This window comes from Eubalaena glacialis, chromosome 2, assembly GCF_028564815.1.
Source record: "Eubalaena glacialis isolate mEubGla1 chromosome 2, mEubGla1.1.hap2.+ XY, whole genome shotgun sequence".
Taxonomy (NCBI): Eukaryota; Metazoa; Chordata; class Mammalia; order Artiodactyla; family Balaenidae; genus Eubalaena; species Eubalaena glacialis.
This window is the reverse complement of record NC_083717.1, coordinates 166908858-166921954: the sequence shown is the minus strand read 5'-3', so window position 1 is coordinate 166921954 and position 13097 is coordinate 166908858. Positions and strand designations below refer to the sequence as shown.

The 13097-nt window shown below is 50.4% G+C and overlaps 1 protein-coding gene across 5 annotated transcripts in view; it reads left to right on the top strand.

Moving 5' to 3' along the window:
- The window catches only part of MIDEAS (mitotic deacetylase associated SANT domain protein), a 66907-nt gene that overhangs the window by 41625 nt on the left and 12185 nt on the right, over positions 1-13097 (top strand). For all 5 annotated transcript variants that reach the window (XM_061181021.1, XM_061181024.1, XM_061181023.1 and 2 more), the window contains 3 exons: positions 2676-4345; positions 5524-5823; positions 11103-11448. In XM_061181021.1, the coding sequence (XP_061037004.1) occupies positions 2912-4345; positions 5524-5823; positions 11103-11448 (2080 nt within the window). In that variant the 5' untranslated portion in view covers positions 2676-2911. The remainder of the gene's footprint in view (positions 1-2675; positions 4346-5523; positions 5824-11102; positions 11449-13097) is intronic.

The following is a 13097-nucleotide window of genomic DNA, read 5'->3' as shown; positions in this document are numbered from 1 at the left end:
CCTACCTCCCAGGCCTCTTCCACTCTCCCCCCGCCCCCGCCCCCCCCAACAGCCCAGATAATGACCTTTCTTCTTCGAGGGTCCCAGGTCCGGGTGTCTGTGCTCTTAGCATTGTTAGCAGCCTTCCAGTGGGGATGACAGGGAGGCCTCTGCAGAAGCTTCAGCCTCCCCAGAACTGGCCCCCTTGATTTCTTCTAAACAAGTCCCTGGCCCAGCTTTGGAAACCTACTGTGGTGTCAGGAGTGAAGGCCCCCCTCGATGTGTAGGGTGGGGGGTGGGAGGCAGAGCAGGCCTGACCAAGCAGCTGCAGGCGAGCCAGCGTGGACTGGGGCAGGAGCAGCCCTGCCTTGGATCCCCTTTCACAGACTCCGCCCCCATCTCCCCAGCCCCAAGTGTGCGGTCGCCCTCCCCTAGGCGCTGAGCGGCCATCCCGCGCCTGGTACCCTCCATCAGGCAGCACGCGCACGTGCACTCAGGCCCATCTGCCACGTGTGCCTTCCCTTCCTCCAAGCCCCAAGCCTGTGCTGTGGCTCACCAGGCAACAAGGCTGCGATGGGGGGGTGCCTGTACTGCCGGGGGAGGGGAGGCTCCCAGTTCCCTGGAGGCACGTGGACCTGCCAACTCCCCCCCCCCCCGCCCCCCCACAGCACGTTTTTCCTTCCTCTGTCTTGCTTCTGCAGACACACACGTACTTGTATTTGGTTCATTCTGATTGGAGAGGCAGAGCCGGACTCCTATAGCCGGGACGGCCCCACCCTGCAGCTTCACGATGGCGCCCAGGGTTGTTTTCAGTCTGCGGGCTGGCTTTTGGGCCTCTGCTCTGTATTGGGTTGGCTGTCAGGGAATGAGAGTTTAAAAGCAAGAGAAAGGGGTTTGTTCAGAAGGCGGTTTCTGTGGCCTCAGCACTCGCTGCTTGTCCGAATCCTCCCCCGGTGGCGGGGCCTGGGTGACTTGGACGCCCTCCTAGTCTCCCCCTCCCCCAGCTTCCATATGCGAGACAAAGCGGGTGCGAGCACGGAGAGTCGCTCTCACTCACAGCAGGGCCGGGAGCTGAGGAAGGAAATGGAGGAGGAAGTTCCTCCCCTTCTGGGTGCTGGGTGAAAGTGAAAGGCAGCAGGGGGTTGGAGTGAGTCACGGCCGCCGCGGGAGGGGAAGGGCTGGGGAGGTGCGGAAGCGTGCGGAGAAGCGATAGCACGGCCGCCTCCCTGGGGCCAGGGGCATCGCCGGGTGTAGCCAGGGCTTCATACTAGAGCCTGCCCGGCATGCCCAGCCAGCCCAGCCAGCCCTTCTCTGCGCCTCTCGGCTGGTTTCCTGGGAACTCGCGGGGCTGCTAACGATGACCTGGGGCGTCTAGGTTCTGACGTCTGAGGTCAGCCTGGACCTTCAGATTTATTCGCGGGGGCTTCCTGAGCTCCCCTCCTCTGCTAGACGGACTGGCTCAGGAGCTGAATATTAGCATGGGGAAGAGGTGGGCCATGTAGCTTCCACCCTCACCAACTTCCCAGAGAGGCAAACAAAAGACAAAAGCAACCCTCTCTGAAGAAAGAAAAAGTCTTTGAAAATACATGCAAGGTATAGGTGTAAGTTATGACTTGCATGTAAGTAATAAAAACACATGTAAATTATAAAATACGGGTCTCAATTCCTCTGTAGCAGGATAAATAGAGCAACCTTTTTTTTTTTTTTTTTTTTTTAATCAAGTTAGAAAACAAACACAGGAACACTGTGAGCACTTTAGTCACACCATGTCATGGAGAAACCTTCTGGACTTAAGTTCTAGAAATCTGCACCCCCCTCAATATCGTAGCTATACTCTTCCTTTGCTCAAGATGCCAGGAGCTCTTTGGCAGTGGAGGAGGGTGGGTGGGGACTGCTGACCAGCTACCAGGCCAGATCCTGTCTCCAGTCAGCCCAGTTGCAAAACAGGTTTCCATGCTCGGTTGGGGAACACTGGCAGCCACAGTTCCACCCAGCAGCTCCTCCCAGGGGTGGGGTTAGGACTGCACACACCCTTCTGGGGCCTCACCTACGTGCCTTAGTGTAAAGGATGTGGACCCAGGACTCTGCAAGGGCCTGGTGGAGCTCCCGGCCCATGGGCTGCACAGTTGGGAACGGCTAATGTTTTCTCCATTTCCTGTCTGAGAGGTGCATGGAGTGTCAGAGGAGGCATTGGCTGAAAATACTCCTGCGGGGTCTACTGGGGAGGCCACTGCCTGGACAGATGTGAGAGGACCTGCTTGGCTGCCCAGTAGGCTGAGGCCTGGCTTCAGAGGAGTAGGGAACCCAGCATGGCCTTTGTTACCCCTTATCCCAGCTTGACTGCAGGGGCTCAGGCTGGATCTCAGCCCCACTTGCCCCCTCGGCAGGTGCTTTTGTGCAGTGCGCAAGTTACACAACCAAACGCCGCAGTCCTGGACACTAACCAGGAGGGTGAGGTGGTGGGACAAGGGAGAGTCCCAGAGCACCCTGGGGGATGTTGCCGCCTTCTGGTAGCTTCTGGTAGCTCCCCCAAGGTCCTGGCTCCTGCCTCACCAATGCTGCTCTGTGACCTTGGGCTTGTCCCCAGGAGGCAGTGGAACTGTAGGACCCTTGAGACCCTCCCCTTACACTTGTGCTGCCCTCTGGGGCATCCTGGGAGGCTGTGGCTGACACTATTACTGTTCTTCTGTCTGCAGGCTCCAGGGCCCTGTGGAGCATCATGAACTGGGAAGAGTAGAGGAGCCTGAGAGCCTCTCTGCAAAAAGGAAGGAAGCGCCAGTAGTTCTTTCTCCCCGTGCCTGACCGCATCATCCAGCGTTTCCTCTGCCCCCTCTGGCTGCTGGACTAGGGCCAAGCTTCCAGCAGGACCATCCCCCAGGGGATGGGCAACTGGTGAAGTAGGTCTCACTGCCGGGGCCCAGTTGGCCACACCATGAACCTCCAGGCCCAGCCCAAGGCTCAGAACAAGCGGAAGCGTTGCCTCTTTGGGGACCAGGAACCAGCTCCCAAGGAGCAGCTCCAACCCCTGCAAGCACCACAGCAGCCCCCGGCCCCTCCACCGTCTAGAGTGAAGGAGGAGACTTACTTTGCGCACGAGGGTCCGGCAGGGTCTGCCCCCGCCTCCCAGCCTGTGGAACTGCCCCCTTCCAACAGCCTGGCCCTGCTGAACTCCGTGGTGTACGGGTCTGAGCGAACCATGTTGTCTCAGCAGGTGGGCTCAGTCAAGTGGCCCAACTCTGTGATGGCTCCAGGGCGGGGCCCGGAGCGTGGAGGGGTTGGGGGTGTCAGTGACAGCGGCTGGCAGCAGCAGCCCGGCCAGCCTCCGCCCCACTCGACGTGGAATCGCCACAGCCTGCCCCTTTACAGTGGACCCAAGGGAAGCCCTCATCCTGGCATGGGGGTCTCCACCTACTATAACCACCCTGAGCCGCTGAAGCGGGAGAAAGCAGGGGGGCCACAGCTGGACCGCTTTGGGAACACTGTGCGGCCAATGGTGCCGCAGAAGGTGCAGCTGGAGGTTGGGCGGCCCCAGGCACCCCTGAACTCTTTCCATGTGGCCAAGAAGCCCCCAAACCAGACGCTGCCCCTGCAGCCCTTCCAGCTGGCGTTCGGCCACCAGGTGAACCGGCAGGTCTTCCGGCAGGGCCCATCGCCGCCCAACCCTGTCGCCGCCTTCCCACCGCAGAAGCAGCAGCAGCAGCAAGCGGCCCTGCCCCAGATGCAGCTCTTTGAGAACTTCTACCCCATGCAGCAGCCACCCTCTCAGCAGCCCCAGGACTTTGGCCTGCAGCCAGCCGGGCCGCTGAGTCAGTCCCACCTGGCTCACCACAGCCTGGCACCCTACCCCTTCCCCCCAAACCCTGACATGAACCCAGAACTGCGCAAGGCCCTCCTGCAGGAGTCAGCCCCGCAGCCTGTGCTACCTCAGGCGCAGATCGCCTTTCCCCGCCGTTCCCGCCGCCTCTCTAAGGAGGGCGTCCTGCCTTCCACCACCCTGGATGGGGCTGGCACCCAACCTGGGCAGGATCCCGCCAGCAACCTGTTCCTGCACCACTGGCCCCTGCAGCAGCCGCCACCCGGCCCCATGGGGCAGCCCCATCCTGAAGCTCTGGGATTCTCGCTGGAGCTGAGGGAGTCGCAGTTGCTGTCGGACGGGGAGAGACTGGCACCCAATGGCCGGGAGCGGGAGGCTCCCGCCATGGGCAGCGAGGAGGGCACGCGGGCTGTGGGCACAGGGGACTGTGGGCAGGTGCTACGGGGTGGGGTGATCCAGAGCACTCGACGGAGGCGCCGGGCGTCCCAGGAGGCCAATTTGCTGACCCTGGCCCAGAAGGCAGTGGAGCTGGCCTCACTGCAGAGCACAAAGGTGAGAGTGGCATGGGCTGGGGGCAGACCTGGCAGAGGGCAGGGCGAGCTGTGTCTGGGGCCAGGGGAGAGCAAGTGACTCCAGGGTCACAAGGGCAGTTTTCTCCCTTCATTGAGGGAAATGAAAGAACCCATCCATTTCAGGGAGTTCTGAACTCTCTGCATGCAAAGAATCTCTAAGTAGGTGTATCCATACCTGAAGGGAAGATGGGTTTTATACACACGCAGGGTTGCAGGCAGGAAAATGCAGTACACCATCGTGGGTTGCCTTCTTCATTTGGGACTTGCAGGGTTGGGAGTGGAGGGAGGTGAAACCATTTCCAGATCCAGTATGCTAAAAGACAAGAATGTGGTAGTAGTTACACAGGTGGTTATACTTGTCAAAATGCATCAAACTATAATTAAAAATAGGTGCATTTTGTTGCGTGTAAATTATACGGCAATAAAATTGATTGGAAAGAAAAGACAATCTAAATGGGGAAGAAGAATGAGTAGAATTTGAGCACCTATGTTGTACTTGGAGTTTCTTATCTTTGATCACAAGTAATTTCTCATCAAATCCTATGAGAGGGATGCTGGCATTTATCCTATTTTATTGCTAAAGAAGCTAAGGCCCAAGTGGGATTTCCCAAGGTCACAAAGGTAGGACAGAAGCTAGTATCTGACTCCAAAGCCAGTGTTTGCCCCTTCCCTCACTAGAGGTCTCAACCCTCGAAGCCTATAGGGCCAGACCTATATGTAGGAGGCTGCAGAACTTGACTTCACTCCAGCCAGTTGCCAGTGGGGAAATAGATCCAAAGACCACCCTTACCTTGCCACAGGTTCCTTGCTTGCTTGCTTTTGCAGAGACATGTTTTGAATATGTAGATACTATTTCACATGCCATGCACCGTGCAGACCAAACAAAACACATCTATTAGCCACTTTTGGCCTGAGTTGGCCATCTGGGGATTCCTGCTCCAGGCCAGGATGGGAGAACCTGGCAGAAGGGAGGTTATGGAGAGTATTTGGGAATATGGTGGGGGAAAAGGTGGTCAGGGAAAGGCCAGGTTGCCAAAGACCATTGGGAACCATCATGGGTGTTTGAGTCCCTGAATCAAATGGGACTAGGGGTCCCGGACCAGCAGATCAGGACTTACCTTCTAACCGTCTCCATTTCCTCTCTCTCTCCTTCTCCAGGATGCCAGTGGCTCTGAGGAGAAGCGGAAAAGTGTATTGGCTTCAACTACCAAGTGTGGGGTGGAGTTTTCTGAGCCTTCCTTAGCTGCCAAGCGAGCACGAGAGGACAGCGGGATGGTACCCCTCATCATCCCAGTGTCTGTGCCTGTGCGGGCTGTGGACCCAACTGAGGCAGCCCAAGCTGGAGGTGTTGACGAGGATGGAAAGGGTCCTGAACAGAACCCCACTGAACACAAGCCGTCGGTCATCGTCACCCGCAGGCGGTCCACCCGTATCCCCGGAACTGATGCCCCAGCTCAGGTATGAGAGGCGCCCCATGCAAACAGCTCAGTACCTGAGTGCTCCTGGGGACCTAGTATTATATGTGAAAAAGGAGAACACGGCAGTATAGGAGGGATTCAAGTCACCCATGGGGATATTATTTGTATTTTCCAAACAAAACTTTTGGACAAATGAACTTATGAGGGACAAAGAGACAATTTTATACTTGAAATTTGGACTATTTAGGAAAATCCAGAATGTGTGATTCTCTTTTATTTCAGGTCAGCAAATTTTGATTTGGCCTCTAATACGGGTCAGGCCTTGTGCTAGGTACTGGGATGTAGAAATGTTTGCTTATTCTGTCAGTACAAACATGTATGTTGTACTCTCCCACTAAGATTGAGGTTTTGTCTATTTCTTCTTAGTTCTGTCAGTATTAGTTTTATACATTTTGATGCAATGTTAATTGCATACTTATTTAGAACTGGATTAGACACTTTATCATGAAATGTTTCTTTTTTTATTTTTAGTAATCTTTTTGCCTTTTAAAGTCTACTTTGTCAGATATTTCTCTTTCTTTCCGTTAGTGTGGGTGGGAGGAGGATGGGATGTGTATCTTTTCCATCTTTTTACTTTCAGCCTTTCTGTATCATACCTTCTACTTAAGATATATCTTTCAACTGGATTTATAATTGGGGTTTGTTATCATCTGTTCTAACAACCTTTGTCTTTTTGTTAGAGCATTGATACGGTTTACATTTAACGTAATTACTGATAAACTTTGGTTTAAATCTGCCATCCACTTATCCCATCCTGCCTTTTCTTTCTTCCTTTTTTTTTTTCTCTTTTTTTGTTTTCCTTTGGATTGATTGGGTTTGTTATTCCATTTCCCCTGTTTATTAATTTATTAGTTATATACTTATGTATTACTCCTTTAGTGATTACCATAGCAGCCTTTATTACCTGGATTGCTGTTAGAGAACTAAGCCCTGCAGAAGGGGATTTGAGTGACCATTTTCTCAATTATCTGGAGGATGGTACATAGCTAGTACCATTCTAGATGTGTAGGAGAGAAGTCAACTTATTACATAGTGAATGCCTTCTGACATTAGAGCTTAATCCTCTGGTTGAGAAGGGTTCCTAGAGATTAAAATGCATTCTTAGCATATTGAAATCTAATATAAGTTAGTGCTTTACCTCTTCTTGGACAATGCAGAGTTCTTGTAACCCTTTAACTCCATTTTTCTCTAACCCCTAACTTGTAGAATTATTGACATGAATTTTCATTCTCTCTATATTTTAACATTGATAGGACATTATAACATCATGGTTTTGTTCCGTTGTTGTTCATTTTAGATTTATTCAAATACTTAAGAGTGTTTTGTTGCTTTTTATTTCTTCTCATGTCTCCAAGCTTCCATCTCAGTTCATTTATATGCTGTTTGAAGAACATCCCTTAGTATTTCCTTTAGTGTGAGTCTGTTAGCGATAAATTTTATTAGTCTTTGATTGTCTGAAAATGTTTTTATTTCATCTTCATTTTTGAAGGATAACTTTGCTGGGTAGAGAATTCTGTGTTGGTATTTTTTTTTTTTTTCTTGGCACTTTAAAGATGTCATTCCATTGTTTTCAGGCTTCTATTGTAGTTACAGTATTGAGAAATCACTATAACCCACATTGTTGCTCCTTTGAATGTAAGGTATCTTTTTATCTTGTTGTTTTTAAGATTTTTTTTTTTTTTTGTCGTTGGTTTTCAGCAGTTTTGCTGTGAAACCTAAGTATTGATCTCTTTGTATTTATCCTGTTTAGAGTGCTTCTGCTCCATTTTCTCTCTCCTCTCCTTCTGGGACTCCAGTTACACGTTTTGTTAGCGCTTTCCACTGTATCCCCTATTTTGTCTGTCATGCACTTTTCTATGTTTTCCATTTCTTTTTTTTAAAGTCTGACCTATCTTTCAGTTCACCAGTTCTCTCTTTAGCTGTGTCTAATATGTTGTTAAGCCCATTCATTGAACTCTTGTCTTCAGTTATTTTATTTTTCAGTCACCTGAATTTTCATTTTGTTCATTTTTAGAGTTTCTAGTTCTTTGATGAGATTCTCAACCTTACCTTTTATTTTATTGCATAACTTAAGCATAGTTTTCTTTTCTTTTCTTTTTTTTCTTTCCCTTTTTTGGCCACACCGCATGACTTGTGGGATCTTAGTTCCCCGACCAGGGATTGAACCTGGGCCCCAGCAGTGAAAGTGCCAAGTCCCAACGACTGGACCACCAGGGAATTCCCAAGCATAGTGTTCTTAAAGTTTATGTCTCATAGCTCCATTAATGGTATCCCTGTGGGTTTGTGTTTATTATCTGCTATTTCTTGTTTTTGAATCACGTCTTACTCTTTTGTATATCTGGTTATTTTTTATTGAATGTCAGACATTATATATGAAAAATTGTTGAGGTAATTAAAGACTCTGGATGCTGTTCTCCTCTACTGGAGAGGATTTGTCTTTGCATCTGACAGGTAGCAAAGAGCACAAGCAATCCTGGATTACTTTAACTTAATCAGATGATTTGAAGCTGGGCATTATTCCATTTGAGAACTAATCTATATCTGATTCACCTTTATTCTGAGGATATAGCCCTTTGGAGTCCCAATCCAAAGCCTAGGGGTTTACCAGGCTCTCCTTCCTTGGCAAGCTCTAAACTCCAGTTTTTATTCTGCTGGTTCCTTGAATTTATTAAAAGCTTTACTCAGTTTCTCAGCCTCTCCGTTGTCTCTTCCATAACAGTATCTATCTCTAGGGAAAACACAGTTCTAAATGCTGGGCTCACCTTTTTGGCTTTCCTATTTTTTTTCCTGGATCTTGGCTCTTTAATTCTTTGCCAACTGATTTGTTCTCTGGTACCTGCAGAAATGTGGTTTTGTGTAGCATCTAGATTTTATTAGTCATTCGCAACTGGAGAGTTGGCCTGCATGCCTATTGTCCATAACAGAAAGGAGCGCTCCAAGATCATCATGAGTAGCACAGTCTCTGCTCTCTGGAATCTTGTTCTCTGGTTGGGGAAGAGTTTGTGGTGGAGGCTGGAGGCTTGGGCAGCTTGTCCTGAGGATGGCAGGAAGGAGCCTGAGCAACTACACAGCTCAACATGCCCATTTCATAGATGAGGAAATAGGCCCAGAAAAGGCCAGAGGCTTACCTAAGATCATACAGCCAAGTAGTGGCAGAGCTAGCCCTGGAATTTGGATCTCTTGAATCCTGCCTGAGGACACTCACTATACCAGGCTTTTGGGAGGTCTGTCTCTTTCTTTCTCTCTCTCTCCTGGTGTTACAGATATTTGCAATCATGCACAGAAGTAGAGAAAATTGTATAATGAGTCCTAATATTTAGCCATCACCCTCTTTTACAGTTTTCAAAATACAACCAATCTTCTTTCATTTGTACCTCTACTTCTCCCTGCCACTGGATTTTTTTTGAAGCAAATCCCAAACATCACATCATTCCATCCATAAATACTTTGGTTTTGTACCTGAAGTACCCCATACATAAGGATTCTTTCCCTCCCTTTCTTCCTCCCTTCCTCCCTTCCTTCCTTCTTTCCTCCCTCCCTTCCTTCCTTCCTTCTTTCCCTCCCTCCCTCCCTTCCTTCCTTCCTTCCCACAATATCATCACACCTAAAAAATCAATATGAGGGCTTCCCTGGTGGCGCAGTGGTTAAGAATCCGCCTGCCAGTGCAGGGGACACGCGTTCGAGCCCTGGTCCAGGAAGATCCCACATGCCGCGGAGCAGCTAAGCCCATGCGCCACAACTACTGAGCCTGCACTCTAGAGCCCGCAAGCCACAACTACTGAAGCCCATACTCGTAGAGCCCGTGCTCCACAACAAGAGGAGCCACCACAATGAGAAGCCCGTGCACTGCAACAAAGAGTAGCCTCCGCTCACCACAACTAGAGAAAGCCCGTGCGCAGAAACACAAGACCCAACACAGCCTAAATAAATAAATAAACAAACAAAAAATCAATATGAAAAATATTGTCAAATATTTAGAATAGTTTAAATCCATTTTCCCTATAAAATCACAAATCATTACAGCTAGCTTGAGTTCATGTTGGATTTCTTGTCTAGAAGTTTGGGGGCCTTTGGCTCCACTGCATTTTTTTCTGTGCAATCATATTGTTCCCCTAAGGGGGAGAGAATGAGCAATGTCATTTCTTCCTAGTCTGCAGAAGAGCAGGGAGGGCACAGATGGCTAAAAGACATGGCCAAGGCCTCATGGGGACTCAGGGCCCTCTGCTGGAAGGTCTTGTGGGAGCTGGAACCTGGGAGGGGGAGAAAGCCTGTTGTTCCTGGGCCCAGTCAGTGTGGCCAGTCTCACCTGTGCACCCAGGGAGATGATCAATGTCACTCACTCGTGTAGGGCTCCATTCTCTCTTGAGAGGATAGGGATGCAGCAAGGAAAGGCCTCTATTCCTGTACAGCCCTGCCCTCTATTCTGTATGGAGGCCCACAAGGCATACCAAGCAGGGAGAAGTGTAAGCCAGGAGGGCTAACCTTTGACAGCAAAAGTAGGACTAATACTATGAGAATAAAAGTTCTTCAAGGACAGGGCTGTCCTGTTCACTTTGTGGTCCCATGCCTAGCTTGGGTCTTGGCACACGATATGGGCCTCCATCTAATGCAGAGCTTGGAGTTTAAGTAGTGATAGCAGTCAGTATTGATTGAGTAATTACTATGTACCAGGTACTGTTCTCAGTGATTTCCATGTATTAATTTATTTAGTCCGCATAGCTACCCCATTAGGTAGGCGTTTGTTATTCCCATGTTAAAAATGATAATGCACACAGAGTTAAGTATCTTAAGTGATAATTAAAGGAAGTAGATCCCAGTCCAAGCAATCCAGTTCCAGGACCTGGCCCTTAACTACAATAGTTCGCTGCCCTGTAGCATACTTTATAGCAGGGGTTGGCAACTATGGCCTGTGAACCAAATCCAGCCCTAAGACAGTTTTTTACACTTTTCAAAGGATTATTTTAAAAGGGCAGGGGGTGGGGTCAGGAGAAGAAGAAGAATATGCACCGAAGAATATGTGTGTGGCCTACAAAGCCTAAAATATATACTATCTGGCCCTTGACAGAGACAGTGTGCTGACCCCTGCCCTAGAGGAGACAGTAAGAAGGGCTTTTGGATCTGCTTCCTGTCTCAGGCTTGCCTTAGTGGGTGTGGTGGGCAGACTAAGTTCCAAAGGTGAAACTGGCAAGCAGTGGTCAAGACTTCAGTTTTTCCCAGGATGTAGGTGGCTGAGCCATCTTGGTCTGTTTCCTTCTCCAGGCTGAGGACATGAACGTCAAGTTGGAGGGGGAACCTTCAGTGCGGAAACCAAAGCAGCGGCCGAGGCCTGAGCCTCTGATCATCCCCACCAAGGCGGGCACTTTCATCGCCCCTCCCGTCTACTCCAACATCACCCCTTACCAGAGCCACCTGCGCTCCCCTGTCCGCCTAGCTGACCACCCCTCCGAGCGGAGCTTTGAGCTGCCCCCCTATACACCACCCCCCATCCTCAGCCCTGTGCGGGAAGGCTCCGGACTCTATTTCAATGCCATCATGTCGACCAGCAGCATCCCAGCCCCTCCTCCCATCACGCCAAAGAGTGCCCATCGCACCCTGCTCCGGTCCAGTGAGTGACACCCCCCTCAGCAGCCGTGAGGGCAGGCATTGTGGGAGGGCAGTGGGTAGGGAAGACTCAGCTTCTGGCACTGCCGGGGTTGGGCTGGAATGCTGTGGGAAAAGGGGCTCTACTGTCTCCTTTGAGAGAGAGAAGGAGGTTGTCCTGATTCAAGTACACGCTGGGGTTGGGGAGAGGAGGTGTCAGCCCAACTGCTTGGACTTAAATCCCAATTCCACCATTTACTGTTCCATCCCCTGTGGAAGTGATTTAAACTCCCTGGGTCTCAGTTTCTTCAGCATGTAAATGAGGATGTTAGTAGTGTTTGGTTAATGATGAAATTGCCAATATGTATTCAGCTATTTTTAGAACCACAAACAGCAGTTTCCTATGGTTCAACCTAATAGCTACCTCAGAGGGTTGTGGTGAGGTCCAGATGCATTAACACACGTAAAGCACTTTACATTGTGCCTGGCGTGTCACATTTGTTCTTAATATTAGGTGGCAGATCCTGTTTCTTGGGTCTCTTGAACAGTCATTTTGGCCCAGAGCAGACATTTTGGCTGGCCTGGGTGGTGAATTGCTGAAAAATGTTGCCCACTCCACACAAGAATTCATTTCCCCTGAAAAATGGGATAATCCTATCTCAGTGTGATAGAGAAGATTGAGAGTAATCCCGACCAGAGGTAGCACAGGGGTGAGGCAGTGCGGTCACAGGATTAACCTCTGACCCTGACCTCATCGTGGCATGCCTCTCTGGTGCCCTCTGGTGTCTGGGTGAGAAATGGCTCACCCTGGGCTGGCTGGCCTTTGGCTCTTCCACTTCTACTGGAAGCTTGGAAGCTTCTCTCCCTGCCTGGGTTGTGCAGGAAGAAGTCGCTGTAGAGACCAGCTTGGAGGCAAAGAAGAGGTCTGTCCATCCATGAGGATTTTTCTTGCACTCAGGTGTAAAGCCTGAACTGGGTCCTGTGAGGGCACCAGTAATGTGTGGGACACTGTGGTCTGTTCTAAAGAGTGCTGGGTCATTAGGGAGTTGACTTGAAAGCCTGGGAGACAGGAAAGCAGAAGTTTCAGGCAGAGTGGAATCAGCAGTCAGTGAGTGAAGCCTGCAGAGGCTGCTAGCCCTAGTGGTAAGGAAAGCATTTATTGAAGAGAGGGTGGGGTTAAAGCTGAGCTTGAACTAGGAAGCAGGTGGGGAGGGCACACTAGGCAGAAGAAAGGAGAGGTGCAAAGGCCCGGAGGTGGGACTGTGCAGGGAGCGCGAGGGGCCATGAGGGAGCGGCCTGCGAAGATGGGCGGTCCAGGCAAGGCGGTGGTGGGATGCATAGCTGGCCGGGGAACTGCCTTGAACACTGAGCTGAGGAGTTGAAGTTTTTTCTCAGGTTGCAGAGAGGAGTCAGCAGATTTTGCTTTTGGAGCAAGAGAGTGTCTTGATCACACAGGACGTTAAGATTAGCTTGGGAGAAACCAAGGCAGAGAACCCAGCAAGGAAGTGAGAAGAGAATTGTGAAACAGCGTTCTCCTTCACCACCTCGTTTGTGTGGCGGAAGTTTCAGCCTCTTTACGAGAGCAACCGTAGTTGAATGCTGGACTTAATGCTGTACTGTGGGCGCTCCCAGGGCAGAACATGGCTCTAGTGGTGGAACTGGTAGCAGTAGTAA